The sequence below is a fragment of the Acanthopagrus latus genome, chromosome 19, assembly GCF_904848185.1.
Source record: "Acanthopagrus latus isolate v.2019 chromosome 19, fAcaLat1.1, whole genome shotgun sequence".
NCBI lineage: Eukaryota > Metazoa > Chordata > Actinopteri > Spariformes > Sparidae > Acanthopagrus > Acanthopagrus latus.
This window is the reverse complement of record NC_051057.1, coordinates 22,724,396-22,746,398: the sequence shown is the minus strand read 5'-3', so window position 1 is coordinate 22,746,398 and position 22,003 is coordinate 22,724,396. Positions and strand designations below refer to the sequence as shown.

The 22,003-nt window shown below is 43.2% G+C and overlaps 1 protein-coding gene across 3 annotated transcripts in view; it reads left to right on the top strand.

The window, feature by feature from the left end:
- The window catches only part of LOC119008620 (disco-interacting protein 2 homolog C-like), a 49,501-nt gene that overhangs the window by 6,700 nt on the left and 20,798 nt on the right, over positions 1-22,003 (top strand). The window contains exons 2-16 of one of the 3 annotated variants that reach the window (XM_037079141.1): positions 7,737-7,808; positions 8,498-8,602; positions 9,311-9,436; positions 11,528-11,824; positions 12,053-12,175; positions 13,637-13,783; positions 14,328-14,447; positions 16,796-16,993; positions 17,759-17,850; positions 18,307-18,417; positions 19,709-19,832; positions 20,427-20,536; positions 20,728-20,830; positions 20,916-20,980; positions 21,881-21,974. In XM_037079141.1, the coding sequence (XP_036935036.1) occupies positions 7,737-7,808; positions 8,498-8,602; positions 9,311-9,436; positions 11,528-11,824; positions 12,053-12,175; positions 13,637-13,783; positions 14,328-14,447; positions 16,796-16,993; positions 17,759-17,850; positions 18,307-18,417; positions 19,709-19,832; positions 20,427-20,536; positions 20,728-20,830; positions 20,916-20,980; positions 21,881-21,974 (1,887 nt within the window). The remainder of the gene's footprint in view (positions 1-7,736; positions 7,809-8,497; positions 8,603-9,310; positions 9,437-11,527; positions 11,825-12,052; positions 12,176-13,636; positions 13,784-14,327; positions 14,448-16,795; positions 16,994-17,758; positions 17,851-18,306; positions 18,418-19,708; positions 19,833-20,426; positions 20,537-20,727; positions 20,831-20,915; positions 20,981-21,880; positions 21,975-22,003) is intronic. The other 2 variants (XM_037079142.1, XM_037079143.1) reach the window with 2 other exon arrangements.

Sequence of the window (22,003 nt, the reverse complement as noted above, 5' to 3'; positions counted from 1 at the left end):
TTATATCTGATCTGAACAGGACTGTGAATACAAAGCCTACATTTGGTACATGACAGGTTTTGTTTTTCTCTGTGCTGCGGACACATTTCAGTCGGCACCAGACGAGCACGAAGGTCTGATAGCCGCCCTAATGGTCAATAATACTGGCTAAATTTGACAGAACAAAAGCCATGTGTTTCCTGTTAAAAATCGGAAGCAAACCAGTGACAGCTCAGTGAGGGGCGCGTTGGTGTGTTATCAAAATAGAGCAGTTGTCAGTCATTTGTTGGAAATGACGTCTGTCTCCATCAGAAGCCTGTTGAGCTTCATCACAGTACAATGAGCAGAAGTGTGGGCTGGGTCCGTGGGTGTGTTGTGTAATGCCACTGTTAATGTAAGAAAGCTCAAAGACTTTCTGATCGACTGAAAATCAATATCAGGATTTTACATACTTGATGATTATTATTCAGGGCTCCTTAACAACTCAAACTCTTGCTTGAAAATATCAAACGGTTGTTGTTAGACGTTTGATGCAAGTGAAGCTGAGCAGAATTGGCCCAGTTGCAGATTTCTAATGTGATGACTGCACAGTTGTGACAGTATGATGGTGACAAATTCTGTCCGCAGACAGACAGACAGACATGTAAACACCTGACAAAAGACTCAAAACCACTTCTGTGTTAGTTCAAGTAGGAAGAGGGTGACAATTTTGCCACGATGACACACACACACACACACACACAGAGACTCAAAGACTCACAGAGTGAAACCACAAAATCATCACGTCATCAGAAACATCCAGAAGACATTAAAACTGTCCTTGTTTTAGAAAGTCTCAATCAATGATATTCTTCATTAGACACTAGACCGTTTTTTTCTCGTCTCTGTTGAGGGTTCAACACGTGCAGCACTGGTCAGGTACTGAATATTGAGCAATATTGAAGATCGAACAGCTATTATGGCATTGTCAGGCTTTTATTTTGAAAAGAAAATGCATGCCATGCTGTCGCAGCATCTATATTTGTCGTCCGGTTAATTGGTCTGAATTTAACAAACAGACGTGAAGGACTGAGTTTCTAAGAATGCAAGCTCGCCAGTTTAACAGTATTTTGTTTAAAGCAGAGAAAACTGCGAACCAAGAGATGTAACTGCAGCTGCACGTCGACTTTGCTGTAAGAAGTGGTGAACTAGACAGAGCAACACCACAAACTTGCAGTCTCACCTTGTCTATCACGATATTTTGGTGAGACAATATATTAAAAAAATGATTTGAAATAATATAAACATTTCGATATTTCCCAGGCCTCACATCTAATAACCATGTAAACACTTAATTTGATATTTCTCTCAGTTTGGAATAAATGTGTTCTTTCTTAGCATGTTTGCATCACATGGAGCTAAAATTAGGTGACGGTGCTTCTGGGATTGACAGAAACACGGCAGCATCAGCAGGGCCGGGCTGTGATTGATAGCTTTACAGGCGGTGCCAATTAATAAACAAATAGTTTTCTCAAGAAAATTGAAAACTACTTAATGACGATATTGGAAAGAAACAGCAGCTAACACTGGTTAATAAACAGTCCGCTAACAGCAGCTAATGTTGGATCACACATAAGCTAATGACCATCTTCTGATACAACATGGAAGAACACAGAGCCCCTGTAGAAGACGATTTCAATAGTTTGAGCTAATTTTTGATGGATTAGTTGATATGCAGCAATTTTGACACTCTATTAAGTAATTTCTTAAGCCTAAATGCCAAATATTTGCTGTTTTTGGTCTCATTTATATTTATACTTTCATATATACTTTCAGCTTTGCTCAACATGATTGTAAGTGATGTAGGATGGTTGGGCTCTACTGACGGTGATGAATGTGATCGTCACTTGCAGCCTTAATTAATAGACTGATAGAAGAAATAAGAGTCCTGGATGTCGTGATGTGTTTCCACTGGTGGTATCTTGACCCAGTGATCCACCAGGACGCCCCGGTTTTCTGTCTTTCAGCCACTGTGGACGTGACACTTGGCTGCTACTGCAACTGTGTATTACTCTGTGTGTGTGTGTGTGTGTGTGTGTGTGTGTGTGTGTGTGTGTGTGTGTGTGTGTGTGTGTGTGTGTGTGTGTGTGTGTGTGTGTGTGTGTGTGTGTGTGTGTGTGTCCCGTGGCTCTGCTGTGGACACATACGTTGTTGAGCCGGCGGACGCTCCACGGTCCACACGGGTCCCTGCATGTGAGTGTGTACAGCCCAAGGTCCCAACACATGACGCATACTTCAGTGCTGCGCGTGTGTTGGTGTGTGTGTGTATGTGTGTGTGAGTGTGTGTGTGTAGTTTTGGTTACCATGGTAGCTTTATGGGTGGACTGTCTGTTTGAGATGATGTGATAAGAATTAGAGAGGGAGAGATCAAATAAAAGCTGGATGTTGAGGAATAAGACAGCAGGAGCAAACGGTGAGAGATGGATGGATGGATGCTACCGTTAATTTAGAAAAGTAACCGTCAAGCTAATTGATTTAAAAACTAATAATTGATAGTTAGTGTTAGTGTCTAATGAGTTCAGTCGTCCACACATTTATATGGCTGCAAATATCAGAAGATTTTGTATGAATGCTGAATCGATGCCTGAATTTTTGTACCAGAGCGCTGCATTTTTTGACGCCTCATTCTGAGAAACATAAACACGTTTTATTCAACAATAAAAGCTGAAGTTACTGATACTGATGATGAGAAATCAAACAGACTGATAACTGATATAATCGAAACTAGAGAACCTAAGTACAGTTTAATAGTAATTTGGAAGTACTTTACTTGAGTATTTCCTTTCTGTCCACTACTAGCATGTTACAAATCAGATGGTGTTGTGGGCGGGACGTTGTGTTAGAGGATGTTGTATCTGAGCCAAAGTAGCACATTTTTAATTAGTTTATTTTATCTGGAATCTGAAAGAAAAATCACAGATAGTAATAATCAGAAAAACGCTGAATACCGGTTTAGATAATTAGCCAGACCAATAATCAGTCTACTCCTGGTCTTTGAGTAAAATAGTCTGAAATTGGTCAGATTTTGTTGTGAATATGGTCAAAGAATAAAAAGACAACATTGCCAGTCAGATCAGCCATTTGATACCAGTTTATAGATTAGTTGTTTGGACTCTTGTCAGAAAATGTCGGTCAGACTCAAGATGACGTCCTCAAATGTCTTGTTTTGTCCACAACCCCAAAATATTCAGTTTACCAGAAAATATTCACATTTAAGAAGGTTTTTGTATAAACAAATGACACACACTAATCAATCAGTCATGAAAATAGTTGGCAGTTAATCTAATAGTTGATAACTAATCGTTGCAGCTTTACAGTTGATAGTGATAAAGTAGTGATGCTCGATGCCTAACTGTTGATTCTACCCACCATGGAAATGAACCGTAAATGTTACGTTTTGATATCAGTGATGAGAAGAAAATAGACCAGAAATCAGCCTAACAAGACAGACTGGGGAGTTTTGGGGAAATGCAGAAGTAAACATGGCCGGAAAATGTGTTCAAGTCCAGTGAGAACATTTGATCACAGAATCAGTCCATCATCATCAGATCGGATACTTGTGCATCAGCATCACAGCAGTCATGCGTCTCAACATTTCTGTTTTTTTCCAGTTGACAAAAGATCTAAGAATTAGGCAAAGTTGTGATCTAAATCAGAAACCAATCTGATCAAAGAAAGTAAACAAGACTGAGAGCAGCTTTAATAACTCACAGATTAATAATACATAATGATCAAAGACTCTGTCCGGTCTGCAGTATCTGTCTCCTCTGAACACTTTATAGGACTTCACTTTATTGTAAATATCAGTGAACAGTTTCCTGTTGAAGCAGGAAACAGAACAACTCTTCGATGTGTGGAGTAACTAATAATCCTTGTGATCGGCTTCAAGGAGTCACAAACCATAAGACAGAAAACATCTGGCAGACTGTCAGGCCTGATATTCAGATTTGTGTCTGATTACTGATAAAATGAAACAACATTTAAGAAAAATGCAGTACTTTGTCTGTGACGCAGCATTCTGCTATCAAAGTGTCAGAAAGTGGAAATTGCCTCCAAATTGTATATGAGCACAGTGCATTAGTGAATTATAGTTGGTCACATTGCATCACTGGTTATTCTTGACTTTGAGACTCAGATGCTTTACTTATCCTGTAAATATACATTGGTTCCAGTTATCAGCTTGGTTGAGACTTTACATTTTCTTGTTTCCTTGAACGTCAGTGATGAATCTCTCCAGTCTTTGGACAGTAGCGCGTATGACAACATTAACTTTTGCTTTAGGAGAATGCGAGTTTTTCCAGATCAGAGTTCCTCTTGAATTGTACTTCAAGGCAAAGCAGACAGAGGAGCAAATGTGAAAAATCAATGAGAGGTGATGTGTTTACTGCAGACGACGTCGCAGGTTTGTGGTGCAACGCCAGAATGAGTTTTCAGAGATTTTTTTTTTTTAAGCAGACCTTTCGTCTGCACGATCTCAGCAGGCAGAAAAACTCCAATCTGCAGTCGGCTGCTATCGATTCTCTCTCAGCTGCGTGCCATTAAAACAGCCGAGTGTCAGCGAGCAGCGAGGAGAGGGAGCGAGGAGACGGAGGAAAGTAATTAGGCTGCCAATACAGACTGCCGTAACACACACACTCACACACACACACACCGCAGACACAAACATATGCACTCACCCAGGCAGGTATCATTAGCCCACTTCTCACATCTGACGCTCCAAATCCAAGATGGCCGTCTCGGGCCTTCTCCGGGAGAACGGTTGCTAGGCAACTCCCTCCCTGCTCTGCTGCGCTGCAAGTGGAAGATGGCGTCTCCCCGTGGACCGTGTGTGTGTTTGAGAGACAGAGAGAGAGAGAGAGAGAGAGAGAAGAAGAAGAAGCAGGAATGTTGTTATGCTGCGGTTGATCTGAGAAAAGGCCTCACACACACACACACACACACACACACACACACACACACACACACACACACACACACACACACACACACACACAGCGGCACAGATGAGCAGATTGGACCCAGATGTTCTGGCCGTACTCCATGGTCAGATTGTGAAATGCAGACTCTTGTCGTTCTCTGTCTATAGTTCCATTTTTAAAAATCTATCTATCTATCTATCTATCTATCTATCTATCTATCTATCTATCTATCTATCTATCTATCTATCTATCTATCTATCTATCTATCTATCTATCTATCTATCTATCTATCTATCTATCCACTCTTTACGTCTGTTTTCCTGTCATTCCCTCCCCTCTCAATAAAACACTCGTGCTTCACAAACATCACAGCTCTGCAGCAGACCTGCCTGCACTGTTCTGTCCGTCCTGGTATCAGGCTGCAGAAAACTGAATCTGTACCAGAACTTGATTTGGAGTCCAGAGACCTCTCAAGCTACATTGTGTTCATGATTCTCTCTCTAAGAAACGACCCATCTTCAGAAACTGGATCTTGAATGTTGCAGCAGCCAGTTGTCAATATTTGTTTGCAGCCATAATTTGTTTGTTCGCATAGATGCACAGCTGCAACTGTGTCCTCCAGCTACACAACCCAAAAACACAATCTGTGTGCAAACAGCTCAGTTCACCCTTTTGCAAATGGAGTAACAGAGTCACCGCTCAGGTGTGATAATTTCACTTATCTCAGATGAAACAACAGCTGGAAATAAAGCAGAACACTAGCAGCAACAGTTACAACTGGTGACTCAAGATAAAATAACATTGCGCTTGCTGCCATCATTTCCATCTTGATGTTTCCTGTGGGCTGTAACTCCTTGTCCAAAAAGTGACGTATTTAACTTCCAAGTTAATGTAAATGTTCAGGATTTACTGATGGGTCAGAACCTGTGGGACTCAGTTATGTGTCTCTTGATTACCCTTCTTACTGCCACCAGACAGTTCATCTCAGCTCGAATCATGTCCGACTGAAGTGGGGTGTAACACATCAGGTATGGAGTTAATCTGCAGACTTTCCACTTACAGATGAGACCACGCCTTCCATGGTTTTCTGTCTGTGAGATTAGTTCCACTCGTTTGAGAATGATTGTTAGTATGTTAGGTGTAAGAGGCCCAGCAGTAGCTCTCGTCCTGTCTGAATGTCTTCTATCACTGTATTTGATTTGGCTCCCTGATGTTGGCTAGTTAAACATCGCTTTAGCAATCAAATAAGAATCAATAATTAGAGTTTAACAGCAGTTTAATGGGGACAAACAAGGAGGTATTAGCTCACATTAGCCCTGCTGCGAGGGCCCTGGGGTGCTGTGATTGACAGGTGCTGGTGCTGGTTGTGGGGGTGGGGTGGGGTGGGGTGGGGGGGTGGGGTGGGGTGGGGGGGTGGGGGTGTCAGTGGTTGCCTAGGCAGCGAAAACTGCCCCAAGGGATTGTAATGGGCTTTTCCATGGCCGTCCCTCCACAGTGACCCCTGTCTGTCTGTCCACTGAGCTCTGGTGTTGTCACTTTATTAGTCTTACAAATCTTTATATGAACCACGTGCTGAGGCTGTAACTCCACCTCTTTATCAAGCAGTTTATGAAGAGACACAAAGGAAAATATTGCGTATTTTTATGATTGTGGACTTCTGGTATCTGGTTGGTCTTTTCCTGGAAAGGTCGTCTGGGATCAGAGGAAGAAAGGTTTGTTTGGATTGCACAGAGGAATTAGCATTAGCAACAATGGTAACCGCAGTACCACGAAACATAAACTGTTGAACAAAGATTACTTGACACCAAACTGGCCATCAGGATTGTTAAAAATGAATCAGTAGTTTACTTCTGAAATGAGTCATATAGCAGCAGAAACAAACGTGACTGGCTGCAGCAAAAAAGTTGAAAAACACACGTCCGACGTCACGATACGGTGACCAATCACGATGCTGAAGATCGCTGCAGGACTCACTTTACCTACTGTGCACTTGTGAGTCATGGCCGCAGATCAGATCAACACATTCTGAGCAGTGTCACTATCATGATTACTACCACTGACAATCACCGGTTAAGGTTCAGGTTTGGTCTGCATGCAGCCTTAACGTGACATCGTCCTCTTCATCCGCCTACAAGGAGTCTTTCTGCAGTTGCACCCAATCAGTTGGAATTGTTGTGAATCTCAACTGTGCGCTCGTGTCAGTGCAACAATACGACTGATCGATTGGTTCTGGTGGGAAGTGGCGGGACATGTGTCATACAGCCGCCATCTCTGGATTAAGGTCTCTGGTGTCCTGAAATAAGAAATCAGACGAAGCTTAGACACGTTGTGGACTGGAGCGCTTGTTTCAGCTCGTGTTGTTCATGGTTTCTGTTGAGTCTCAAACGAGTTGAAGCGCAAAATAACCGATCATACGACCTGGAGAGGCTCTACACACGAGAAGGTCTGCTGGTGGACGGTGACTGTTGGACTGAAGATTTGTGCAAAGTCCCACACGATTCTTTTATCTTTCTATACTCATTTCTATCATTATTCATCACACCATTTTTTTATGTTGTTTCAGTTGTGCTTTACATTTCTTATCTTTTAACAGTCTAGACAGAGACATTAAAAGACTGGGAGAGACAGAAGAGGTTGGGTGACACCTGATTCGACGTGCGACGTGCTTACACCAGCACTGAGCTTTAAGCAACAAGAAAAGATATTCCTCTAAATTATTGAATGACTAAATTAATAAAAGCAGCCCACACCGCCGTCACTGGCTCTCTCACTCTCTATCTATCTCTTATTTGTTTGCAGGGGACATCACTCAGAAGGGTTATGAGAAGAAGAGGCACAAGCTGATCAGGGCATATGTTCCACATGCTGGAGGTAATTTAGCAACCTCTGACCTCCTCACACACAGCCCCGCCCCTCTCCTCCACCCTCAGCTAAACTGTTCCCTCACCACCACTACGTATCGATCTGGTTTCATGACAAATACAGTTGCGATGATACTCTACTCCATCGATTCAGTCTTCAGCCGCCGCCATTAGTGAATGTAGGTTAAGACTCCCCAGAGCTCAGCTTGGGCCTGCTCCTCTGTATCTGAATCTGAACAGCCGCTCGCTGCCTCCACACACACACACACACACTCTCACATACACACACACTCACACACACTCACACAAGCCCCCATAGGCCTCAGTGCGACTAACACACAAACATCCGTCACACAACCTGGGCTCCTCTATATCATTTACCACAGGGATGTAGTTTTATGGGTCACAAGATACGGAGGGATCTTCTGTCCGAGAGCAACAACACAACTGCCACATTTTTATGATTTTATTTTTTGCTTTTGTTTGTTTGGTTTTTTTTCAATTATTTTGTTTTATGAAGTCAGAAAAATATGATTTTTCTGCCGAGTCAAATCATCTCCATGTTTGTTTTTCCTTTTTTTGGCGCTGTATTTATTGCTTTTGTGAAACGTGTGTGCATATGTGTGTTTGTGTGTGTGTGTGTGTGTCTGTGGATATATGTGTGTGTCCGTCCGCCTGCTTGTCTGCTTGTCTCTATAGGTATGGAAGGGCCAATGTCTCACCGGGCCCCACTCGGCCCTCCTTCCGCTGCCCGTTTCCACCGGCGGCGGACCTCCGGCACCAGAGACGAACGTTACCGATCAGGTACAGAAGCTACACCTGCAGCTGCACCTGCAGCTACACCTACAGCTTCACCTGCAGCTGCACCTGCAGCTACACCTGCAGCTACACCTGCAGCTACACCTGCAGCTACACCTGCACAGCAGCCAGAGGCAGCTGCATCACTGCTGAAAGAATCCTCATTTGTCAATTATGTGAAGCTGTTAATTATACTAGTTATTCTGTTGTTTAATTACTGTAGCTGACAAGATTTGTTCGTCATTTTAAGGAGTTCTCAAGTGAATAAGCATCACATGGATCCATAATGCAAAGAATTCAGTCTATTTATTATGACTTTTTCAAACCTAATTTACTCAGTTTGTAAAAAACTGCTATTACACATCAGGGTTATTGTCTCTGTCTGAGTCACAGAAGTGTTTTCACAGCCCGAGTATGTGAGTGTTTCTGTTGATGAATTATGAATATTAAAGGTGCAAGACGTGAGAGTTAACCACCTGTCAAATTCAGAACAATTAGGAGCAGCATGTTGCTAAATGCTGCTAACTGTAGCTGCCATCTAGGGAGACAAGTAGCGGATTAGCAGGCTAGCTTCAGTATTTATCTTTTCAACACAGTACAGAGCCCTCAGAATAGTTGGTAGCTTATTTTCCTTCAGTTGACCAATCATTGCAGCTCTCAGTCAGGTACATTTCCTCTCCTGCCTTTGTGTGAATGAATCTCTCTCTCGGTCAGACGTCCACACCGAGGCGGTGCAGGCCGTGTTGGCGCGACATGTGGAGAGGAAGGTGGCCGTGCCGATGCCTTCCAAGAGGCGTTCACTGGTGGTGCAGACCTCCATGGATGCGTACACGCCACCAGGTGACGAGACGCACACCAAAACACACACCTGCAAACATATAACCATGTTCTTTAATCAGTTAGTCTGCTTTTAATGTCTGGACATTAATGTTTTGAGGCTCTTGTTGTTTTGAAAAGTTAATTTATCTTCAACTTTGTACGTTAAAGAAAGTAGGCCTCATAACTCGTTTTTCACATACGCAGTAGTACACCTGAAGACCTGTAAACACACTTGTGTTAATTTGATAGAGTTACCCTTTAATGTGTAACCCTGGTTCAAGATTCATGTTTGGAGAAAAATATTATGGACAGTGCACTTCAAGGAAACCAAGAGATTCAATCACTCATTGTCTTTTGAATTTGAATTTTGTGATCTTTGAAATATCTTTGTATGAAGTGTACAAAATATGAAAGACACACACACACACACACACACACACACATACACACACACACATTGGTTATCTGAGCTGAGCTGGGTTGTACAGTATTAAGCCTAAAATGTGACCCGAGTGAAGCTGCCCAGTGCCCAGACGGGATTATCTTGTAATGCTGCGTCTCTGCTGCTCAGGCGCTTTTTTATTCTGACAGAGAAACACACTCATTTCACCAAAAAACTGCAAACAGGCACATTTCCAGAGGTACGACAGACTTACAGTAACAACAAACCTCAGACAGCTGTAATGTTGGAGTCAGTCATCTACTGTAAATGTAGCCTGGCCTGAAAAATAGGAAAAACACCAATTATTATTATTATTAGCTCCTTTTTAAAATGTTTCTGTGCTCTGTGCAACCACAGGAAGTTGGCTGGAATGGGATGGGGAAGTTGACCTTTACCTCAAATATGAGCTCATTAGATTGAACATAATCAGAGTTGAAAACATAATTTGGGTGCTGATTGAATTTCAATGAAGGAAATGTAATAACTTTGTTCACTGGTGATTTGCTTTTTAACCTTTGAGAATATTCTTAAGTGGATGTGACGTCTCTCCAAAGCGCCGCGTACCTCACAAACACATGATTTTACACCATTCTGACAACGCAAAAAAGATTTCTGTTCACATGTGTGTTTAGTGGTCCTCCCTGTGCCTGCCCCTCTGTGTTCAGATGATACACTCTAATTCAAAGAATTGAATTCAGTCTCAGTGGTTGTTTTCTGAAGAGCAGCCTGAAGCCAGTTTAACTAAATTGGTTCTTGCGGCCGCTCGACATGCGCTGACTAATTATTGACATTTCGGGTCTTTGAGCCTGAGAGTCGACAGTCTGCTCTGCCACTGAGACGTCATGACTCTTGAGTGGTGAAAAGTGTTGAATCATGGTCTGCTGCCTGACTTTGAACCATTGTTTTACTGAACAGAGAAAACTTTAAAAACCCCGGCTCGGATCTGTTCATCATTAAAAGGCTCAGATGTCGAAGCTAGAGTCATGTTGGCTGATTGGATAACATCTCAAATCTCTGTTGGGATTATTGTCCTTTATGACCCCGACATGCTCTACACTTACTGACACCACGTGGCCAAAGTATGCGGACAGCTAAATATGACACCCATATGTGGTGCTATCCATCCTTAATCCTTTGTATTAAAAGAACAGTCACCCCCAAATTAAAACTCAGTCATCATCTCCTCTTCCCCGATCCGAACAAAACACGTCTGGAGCTTCACAGCAAAACAGAGTTGCAGCAATCTCCTAAACAACTGAAGTAGCTGGAGACTTGTTTTAAAATGGAAAAAGACAACCAGAGAAACATGAAATTGCTCCATACAGCTCGTCCAGCCCTGAGATCACAAAAAAAACAGTTCCTAATTTGAAATCTCAAACCCTGCATAAAACCAAACCCCATCTGGAGTGGGTATTTTGTTCATCCTTTCTTTACTAAGACTCTTTAAAAACACAGTACACTTTTTTATTCTATGTTGCTGATGACAAAGTGCCAAAACCATTATTCACATTAACCGAGTAACTTTTACTACAGCTCTGTTTTTGAGTTGTTACTACAGCATTTGAGAACCTCTGGTTTCACAGGTGAAGAGTAAGACTCACTGTGCTTATGTTGTGTTAATGTTGTCTATTTTCTGTTGACCAATAACGGTGGTTACTGACTCTCACTAGGCCTGTCCCCCCTGTGCTCAGACTCGTCGTCGGGCTCAGAGGAGGAGGCGGGGCCAGGTGACGACATGTCGGGCATGGAGCACTGGATGAGCCGCCCTTCCCAGCTAGGCCCCGCCCACCTGGGCTCCACCTCCTCCTCCTCCTCGTCCACCCAGAGCGGAGGCAGCGGCAACGCTGGGCGGCTGGCTGACTCGCTGGCGCACACGCACATCTCGCACCTGGCGCACACACACCTGGCGCACACGCACCTGGGCCAGTCGCACCACCAGCAGAGCCACCTGTCGCAGTCCCACCACGGTGAGACTTTACTGGGTCCTGCTGGGGGAGAGTGTTGGTGTATTCAGAGAATAAAAGCAAACATTTTACATTGTTAAATATGGATCTGTCAGTCTAAACTTTGTGACCTTTGTGTTTAATGAACATAGTTTAAAGGTCCAGTGTGTTGGATTTAGAGGCATCTATTCACCCCGTCTACCAGTGTGCAAACCTTCGTATAATACACCTGTGCTGTATGTCCGCATGCAGGAATCGGCCACCTGTCTCTGAAGAGGAAGGGAGCTCTGAGTGTTGCAGAGAACGGAGGATCTCTGCGACGTTCCTGCGAGTTTGGATCTGACATGTTGTGGCCACCACCGCTGGAGTCAGACGGTAGGTCCAACACATACTTACCGGAGTGTTTTCATCACATTTGAAGGAGCGGTTTGTAAGATACGGACAGAATTTTCAAAGGATGTGACGAAACAACAGTGCTGACATTATGTCAGAGATGTCTACTGAAGTTAGCATGTTAACCAGCTAACACTGGCCTGTCCTGTCTAGTAATACCACTTTGTGATAGTCTGATTGCTCCTATAGTTTCAGTCAAAAGAAGCTCAAACAAAATGTCAAGAAAAAAGCAGTCTGGAGCTTTACAGCCTTGTTAACTCATCCTAAAACACACTTCATTCAAACTCAACATAAACTAAATAAAACTCACCAGATCAGTGTTGGTTTGTCTCCACAATCACCTCTGGTTTGGTCCAAAGAAATCCTCAGTTCACAGAGTAAGATGTGAAAGTATTCTGGCTCTACAAGCAGCTTTCAGCCGCTGCTGATGTCCGACTCTCTCTTTTCTGTCCCCTGCCGAGTTCCTCTCATCCCTGGAGTCATAGTCCCGGTCAGAGCCGCTGTAAATCGCCTCCTTACTGTAATCCCCTGTCTTCAAACCGACCTCCTGTGTTCAGTCCCAGTTTGGCTTCCAGTTGACTTCGATGTCTCCTCTGTGATCTGAGGTTTTGGTCCAGGTAGACTCAGATCAGTTAACAGAGCCACTTAGCTCCACGGCTAACTGATCTACTTGCCAACAGCTGGTTGTCGCTACAGCAGAGAGTATAGTTAGCAGCAGTTAGCAGTTATGCTATCCCCTATAGTTTTGGAGCAACCTTCAAATTCTGCCAATTTCTTCTGAATGGCACCTTAAATATCAGCTTCAGTAAATAGATACGACCTCTAACTGTTGGATTGAGTGTCAGACATTTCCAGGAAAACAGACAAAAGCTCTCAACACTCAGCTCCCAATAAATGTGATTTATTAGCATCATTCTGATCACAGATCAAAAACATTACACAGAGATCTGGTGAATGATCCAACTTCAGCTAGTGCATCTGTTAAAACCCTCTAAATGTGCTCCACACTCTCTTAGCGTTTGATTTTAGGACATTTACAAGCTTCTTATAAAAAAATAATTTGCTTTGTTTATTTCCGGATATTTGTGTCTCCAAAATCATCCGATTAAAAGCAGATTTTGTGCAGAAATTGTACACTTGAATCATAAAATGTGCTTTAATTTGATCATGAGTAAACAAAGGAAGTATTGTTTTGGAACAGGTATTGTACTGAATAGAACTCCCGCCACGCCAGACCTCATTCACTTCTGTGTTTGCCAGGGATGTGACCCACATTCACAAAGAAAAGGACCATCGTATTGTTTTTTAATTGTCCAGAAGAGCAATTAAACGAATCACTTGACAAAGACCACAGTGATAAATATGAACAATGAGTCAACACTGGCTGTTTGCTGAGTTTCCGTCTACCTCTCTCACTGCTCTCAATCCATCCGTCTGCTTCAGAGAACCACTCTGCCCCCCCGGATGTGACGGGCTACTCATCGGACTCGTCCCACTCCCACACCGAGCGTCACCACATGGCCAACATGGGAACCATCGCCAGGAACACGCAGAAGTACGGCAATGCGGAGCGCATGGAGACGGGCGATGGTAAGAGTCATTTCCTGCGCTGTGTCAAACACCATCACACCTTTAGCCTGCTCCTGACTGGAGCCTCTGAGTAAAGATGCTGACAAAAATAGAACCTCCTCAAATTGGACCACCGCCTTAGAGAACTGACCAATTACACCATCTCCGTTCATGTCACTCCCTTGGATGAACAGATTGGACTTTTTTTTTTTTTTTTTTTAAACACACATTGTTTTTGAAGCGATGCTGTTCTTTTTCAGCATGCTTCACAATCACGCAGTCACAGTTAGAAAACTGAGAGCTGCTCCGAACAAACACAGTCTGGTCCATTCCAGCTGGAAGGACTATTTTCAGTTCCTCTCCGTGAAGCCTTCGAGACATTTGAACTGCTATCTCACAAAACTTACCGTAACACTTGCGGTTTTGTTACTGCTCAGATGATGAGGCCTGTCGTGCAAACAAACCACAGCTTTTCTTTTCCACTGTGCAGAATTAGCCCAAGTCATCCTCCTCACTCGGTGTGTGTGTGTGCGTGTGTGTGTTTGTGTGTCTGGGGTTTTCACAGGTGTTCCAGTCAGCAGTCGCGTGTCAGCTAAAATCCAGCAGCTCGTGAACACGCTGAAGCAGCCTCGCAGACCTCCACTACGAGAGTTCTTTGTCGATGACTTTGACGAACTTCTGGAGGGTTAGAAACCGCCTTTGATTCTGCACGACGCATGATTTAAGTTACAGTGTGTCATCCAATCTGTCTTCATACTTGGGAGTCATGGAGGATTTCCTTTCATAAAATGATTAATTGTGTGCTCAGGTGTTCAGCTTCAGTTCACCTCATTCCATCAAGATGTAAAACAAGCTTTTGTGAGAGGGGACACAACTCTTTGCAGGTGTTTCACTGCATGAGTGCAAAAGCTCAGAAGTAAAGGAGGGAAGTTTGTGGCAGTGGTGGAATGTAACTAAATACATTTACAAGTAGAAGCACCTTCCTGGAGTTGTTTCATGTCACTTCTGCTCCATTACATTTAAAAGGATATATAATTTATCTTTCCCATATGGTTAACTGACAGCTTTAGTTAAAAAACAAACAAGTGATTAATTCAAAAATAGGATTTTTGCGCTCTCTATCGAGGGAATGTCGGTGCGTTCACTCTGATTTTACCTCAGTTTCTATCACTCTCCCTCTTCACCTTCTCTGCCTCCTTCATCAGTGGGGATCTTCTCTGTTTTGCAGTGTAGAGTTTCCACAGTTGTTCCACTGTTACGTAGAGAAACTGACCAGGGAAAACAATGCCTCTGTTTTCCAGAGATGTTATTCAACCCTTCCCTTTTCTGGAACAGATTGTGCTTGGTGAGGCCCTAAAATGACGTCCTCAAACATCTTGTTTTGCCCACAACCCAAAGATGCTCAGTTTACTGTCGTAGAGGAGGAAAGAATCCAGAAAAAAATCATATTTAAGGGACTGGAATCAGAGAATTAAATCCTTTTTTTCTAAAAAAAAAAAATATATGCAAAACGATTAATCAATTATCAAAATAGCTGACAATTTATTTCATATTTGACAACTAATCCATCGATCGTTGCAGCTCTAGTGCTGCTGCTAAAGTAACTGACTGGATCTGTAAGTAAGTAATTCAGGACTGCAGTACTAGTACTTTTACTTTAGTAAAGCATCTGAGCACTTCAACAAACCCCCACAACAAACATTGCTGTACAGCAGCTTAACACAAAGAGAGTGAACAGAAAATCACAACAGACTTAGTTTAGAAACGTGCAGTTAAATAATAGAGTTCAGTCAGTCGACTCACATAGAAACGTTTATTTACATGTTATTACAGCGCTGTAGCACAGTCACTGCATGTTGGCCCTCTCAGCTCACCAGCTCATCACTCCCTGCAGTGCTCATTTGTGCATGGAGAGAACGATTGAGGAGTGATGATAGCAGTCCTCCCGGGACTGGAGTCAGAGCCTGCGGCTGGATGCTGAGGTGGTTGGTGGGGCTTAATAAAGCCAAGCATCAGCATCAGTGAAGGTCGGAGTGATACTTTCAGAGCAGCGAAGCAGAGCAGAGGTGGAGCTGGACAGCTTAGATAGAGTGCAAAACAGAAAGGATGTATTGGATAGATGAAGCAGAGAGTGAGGAATGGGCAGAAGCACTGCAGCCGGTCCGAACCGGCTCACTCTGCTACGTTTTTATCAAATTCGCCATTAAATGTCTTAAACGACTCGTCCTTTTTTTTAATTTATTTTGCTTAGTTGTGTACTTTCATGTTTCCAACAAAGTTCAAAACAGAGAAATCCACAATAAGTTTGCTCAAGGTTAAAACTTTTGGGTCATTTTGAAAGAAAAAGGGCTTCTAGGCTGTGGAAACTTGGGAGTCTTTCATAAGTTCTGACTGCAAAAAAATGATCCACTAAGAGAAGTCTGTCACGCCCTTGTGTCAGAGTACAGAATGATTTCCATCTGAAGAGACGTATGGAGTAGATAACAGGAACCAGATGATGATCAGCCCGTCTCGTATAGAACACAAAGTTCTTCACCAACTATGTATGGACGTATATTTCAGGATCTGAGGCTGCTCTGCTGTTTGCTTTCACCATCTGACTGCTGTTTCTATCTTCGTCTCCTCAGTTCAGTCAGAAATCTTTTTCTTTACATACCTTGTTTTTTGATTATTGAGTTATTTTTTGTCGGTTTTCTGAACCTTTGTTGTAAATAACTGGGTTCATGTGGTGGTTAATTCTCTCTGGATCCACATTTTATGACAGTGGCTTTAGGTTGAATTCTTCCTCTCAGCCGTCTAAAACTAAATCACTTGTCCAGTCACACATTTTACACATTCCCACACCGCATCTGTGTTCACCTTGTTAATTATCGGTGTGTCTGAGTGTGATTACAGCTTCTTTACAGCTGTCTCACTGCCACTGGCCTCGGCTAAATCTTTCCATGTGGTGTTTTCACTAACAGCAAACAAACTGTGAGTAGTAAAGGTTTGTGAGCTGTGCAGTCATGACATTATCCGTCCTCTCGTCTCCAGTCCAGCAGCCGGACCCGAACCAGCCCCGGCCCGAGGGGGCGGAGATGATGCCAGTGCGGGGCGAGGCGCTGGGGGTGGTCACCAACTGGCCGCCGTCACTGGAGGCTGCGCTCCAACGCTGGGGAACCATCTCCCCCAAAGCCCCCTGCCTCACCAGTCTGGACACGGCAGGGAAGCCCCTCTACGTCCTCACATACGGTAACCAGACGCTCCTCCAGCTCAGTCAGTCATTTACAGTGTTGACAATTACATGATTAAAGTTTATTCTACTGTTAGGATACAAAATGAACCTTCTGGGACAGATCCTGTTTAAATGTGTTGAAACAACACACTTTATACATTTTCTCTGTGTTATTAGGTCACACAATTAAAATTAAGTTTGGGGAATAAACACATTTTTATCTTAAAGTCTCATGTATGCTCACAATGTACAGATACAGACGGAACCTTCTGTCTGCACTTTGTATTTCTGCACATTTTCTGAAAGCTTTCGGATCGATGGAGCAGCACCTCTGGTAGTTGCAGGTGTAGCACTGTAGCCAGTTGTTCAAGCGAGACACAACCACAGGACAAGATGAAGAACTTTTAAAAGTTGGCTGTAAGTCTTAGAAATCATGGTCTGCATCTGTGTTTTTACCGATAACCTGAAGATGGTAGACAGGTGTGCTGCACTGTCAGCAGGGAGTTTCTTTCTTTTTTTAACATCATGCATTAGACATCACTTAAAGTGAAAGAATAATCCACCATGAAACAAAACTGATTCTCTAGAGATCTGCTGAAAACTCTATGATGTCGTCACTTGAGGGAGTTTTTTTTTTCACTTTTATCGACTGGCCTCAAAATAGAAGTCCAAGAACACACACTCATATCCTGTGAACTCTCTCACACACACACACACACACACACACACACACACACACACACACACACACACTTATGTATCCTGTGTCCTGCTCCCTGCAGGAAAGCTGTGGTCTCGCAGCATCAAGCTCGCCTACAACATCCTCCACAAACTGGGCAGCAAGCAGGAGCCCATGGTGCGACCGGGTGATCGGGTGAGTCACACTCCTCCACCGCCTCACACAGGCTTTGGTTTCTGGTCTTTGTGCTCGTCTCACTGAAGCAGCATTGTTAGACCTTCGTTTATAAAACCTGATTATTATGTGTTTAATTATATGTTGCGTGGGTATTTAAGTTGTTGAAGGCAAGCTGTTTTTATTTGGCAGTGAAAGAATCAAAATATAATATTGCAAAGTGAAATATCCAAATCACAGAAGCTGCAGTTAGCATCCAGAAGTCTTTTAGCCTAGCTTAGCATAAAGACTGGAAACTGGTGGAAACAGCTCACCTGGACACCTACAGTCACCTCTCAAGCTCTTAATCTGTTCATGAAAGAGTGATTCCTCCTGTTTCCAGTCTTGAAGCTAGCTTAAGCTAATTGTCTGCTGGCCCTTTTTTTCACCAATTTTCTGACATTTTAAACACTGATTGTCTTCCCTCTCCTCTCTCAGGTGGCGTTGGTGTTTCCTAACAACGACCCTGTGGCCTTCATGGTGGCCTTCTACGGCTGTCTGCTGGCTGAGGTGGTTCCCGTTCCTATAGAGGTCCCCCTGAGTCGCAAGGTACCTCCTGGAATCCACCTCAGAGTTTTTCACCATGTAAAAGTCACACCTCGTCACCCGGCTGTCTGTAACTTCTCTGCAGCCATCGTCGCTGCTCTCCAATCCTTTTCCTTTAGTTTTCAGTTTGACATTATTCCACAGGATTAGTTTCTCGATGGGACGTCAGGTGATTTGATTTTGTAATGTTAATCCTCTCGGATCGGGCCGCGTCTGTCCTTCACCTCCAAACTCCAAACTGTGCATGCACCTGATTCTGTTTTATGAATCTCAGTCATCGTGGAAATGGAAACATCCTCAAACATCCGGCCGCATATCAATACTTGACTAAGCTGTGTTTCATCAGAGTTGTCCAACAGCTTCAGAAGAACTGTTACACGCGACCGTTGCATGCAGCTGTGGATGTTTATGGTGTCCTCACATTTACCTGTAAAGCATCGTCGCAGTAACATCTCCATCATCGTTATCAAACATCAGAAGGGGATTGAGTTGTATTGAAACAGATTTAACAAAGTGCTTCAGAATTCAGGAACAAATGAAAATGAACTTGGAATGTCGTTGCTCTCTGTGTTGTTTCAGTTCTTCTCACATGGACATCTCGGTGTCTCTGCACACTGTGGAGACGATGTTTTATCTTCGGTCTCAGCTGTTTGACATCAACAAGCACATCTGTGGAAATGATCCTGTCTGTAGAAAAACATGTCAGAAACTTAACAAGTCTGACAGGAAAGAAACAAGCCCTCCTGCTGCCCTGCCATCAGTCAGAGACATACTGTCATCAGTTAGGTTTCAGTGTTGATCTCGGTGCCAGCACCTCCTGGGACCCAACATGTCAGCGGGAACATTCCCACTTTGACAGAAAGCTTTCTGCAGGAGCCTGTGACAGAAAAACAAAATGCTTTAATTAAAGGACTCTATTTTCTGTGGCCTCTCTGTGAGATGTGCTGCTTCTCTCTGCATTGGGTCAGCATGGTAACACGCTCATTGGCTGCCTCTCACGGACCCCTTCCCCCATTCTGCATTTGTGCTGCAGGATTTTCCATAAAACGTGTGTTTTGGCTGCAGAAACAGTGCAGCAGCGACCAGCACCTGTGTTGTGCTGTGTGTGTGCACATGTGATGTCTTTGTAGAAGTAGATGAAACACCGCAGCACTCAGTGGAATACAGACTCCACTTAGTCCAATGTTTAAATTAATTTATTGAGAGTGAGAACGTGAAGAAGGGTATAATCATATTTTCTGGTGACCAACTGAACACGGAGGTCTGCTCTCCCCCACCCCGTGTCGTCCAATAGGATGCCGGCAGCCAGCAGATTGGATTCCTATTGGGCAGCTGTGGCGTTACCGTGGCGCTGACCAGCGATGCCTGCCACAAGGGTCTGCCCAAGAGTGCAACAGGAGAGATCCCACAGTTCAAAGGTGAGAGTGAGAATCATCAATCATCAGCGGATTGTAAAGGCCTGATGTTTGTGTGTGGGGGAGGGGAGTCTGCGTCACCGCACACAGTGAGAATACGAGTAGAGAAACAGAGTGTGGACATGGACAACTAGTTTCAACACATTTATCTGTTGGTGTGTTTTGAAATGTCGACTGTGAAACGACAGGTGTAAAAATAATCTTGTGCTTTGTTATTTATGATTTGGGAACTGGATTAGAGTTTGTTTCTCCCAGAATGATGTCTGAGATTAACTGAATGTGTGTTGTGCATGTGTATTAAAATGTGTGAATGAAAGAGTCTGTTTACATCTGTTCCGAGTGATAGAAGAAGATATAACTTTATTGATGTCTTTGACAGATTTTTAGTTATTTGTGCCTTCTTGTTAATTCAGTGAATGTTTTACAATAAGTTTCTTCTTTCTTTTTGTAAGAAACATCATGTCTGTTTGTTCCATTAGGTTGTCATTTGAGACCAAACTTCCTTCTTTTACTTTCATTACTTTGTTAAAATTGTCACTGTGGTTATTCACACATATAAACTTCTCCCTGTGTCTCTGTGTCTCACGGTCGCTGCAGGTTGGCCCAAGCTGCTGTGGTTTGTTACAGAGTCGAAGCACCTTTCCAAACCTCCCAGAGACTGGTTCCCTCACATCAAAGATGCAAACAACGACACTGCTTACATCGAGGTGAGCCAGCAGGGGAACCAGCACGCGATCATGATGAAGGGTTGAGTTTGTTGTGGACACTTGGACAGAAGCTTTGACCTCAAACTGTCTGTTGATTTAAACTGACATTCTTCTGGTCGCCGCACCAACCGCTGGGCTTTTTTCTGTGTATATGAAAAAGAGAAATGATCCGTCTGTTGTTTCTCTCTCAGTATAAAACCTGTAAGGACGGCAGCGTTCTGGGCGTCACGGTGACCAGGATCGCTCTGCTCACACACTGCCAGGCTCTCACCCAGTCCTGCAGCTACACCGAGGGTAAACACACAGATACACACTCACACACACCTGGTTCAGTCTCCAGGTCATCATTTAATCCATCTTTCTCCTTCTCTGTCTGCAGCCGAGACCATAGTGAACGTCCTGGACTTTAAGAAGGATGTGGGCTTGTGGCACGGCATCCTGACGGTAAGACCTGCCTGCTAGAGCTCAGAGGTCGAGACGTTCATTCTCCATTTGCTTTTCACAGTCAACTCTGACATCAGGGGTGAAATCAATGAAGGCAGGAAAATCACAAGATCAATATAAATCTAAAACAAATGATGTGTTGTAGCTACATTAGCAACAATACAGATTAAATCCTGTATTTGAGTCTTTAGATAATATTAACAACTTGCAAAAGAGACACAAATAATGACAGAAACGTACAAAATTCAAAATCTGAAAAGGATAATTCAGGGTGTGATATAGATTTATGAAGAACAGCACCCCTGCAGTGACATGTTGCAGCCATTTTATACAGTATACCTGATTGATACATATTGATATTTTGATTGTCAAAAAAGATAAAATGACTGTTTTAATTCTCAGTTTTTCACAGTAGAAACACATCAGATGTTTGGTTTCAGAATAATTTTTTTAAAATGTGTGGTTTGATCCAGTGCTGATCAGATGTTAAGTGTATCACAGGAGTGTTACACTTACTTTTGTGATTTATTTTAATCTTGACAAATACTGTGTTAGTCATTAAGCATGTTTTTTTAAGTTTCCCCAAGAAGATTTATCTTGAATTTGATTTATTTAAGCCTGTCAAGCACTTTAAACATCAGCACTTTCTTGCTGAGGGTACTGAAATTCAAATGAACCTTTATTAATAAACATTTACAACCTGGGTTAAGAAATGAAGCTGCTGCACCTAAATGAGAAATGTAGACACGCTCGTGCAGCCGGTGTAGAAGTTGGTCTGGAGCTCTGTAGTTGCCTGACTTTTAAAAGTAAAAGAATGAATAAAACGCTTCCACCATTCAGTTTTACAATGTCATTGTGTGTGTGTGTGTGTGTGTGTGTGTGTGTGCGCGCGCTGTGCAGAGTGTGATGAATATGATGCACGTGATCAGCGTCCCCTACTCGCTGATGAAGGTCAACCCTCTGTCATGGATCCAGAAAGTCTGCCAGTACAAAGGTCAGACTCACACTCCACCTGCCACTCAG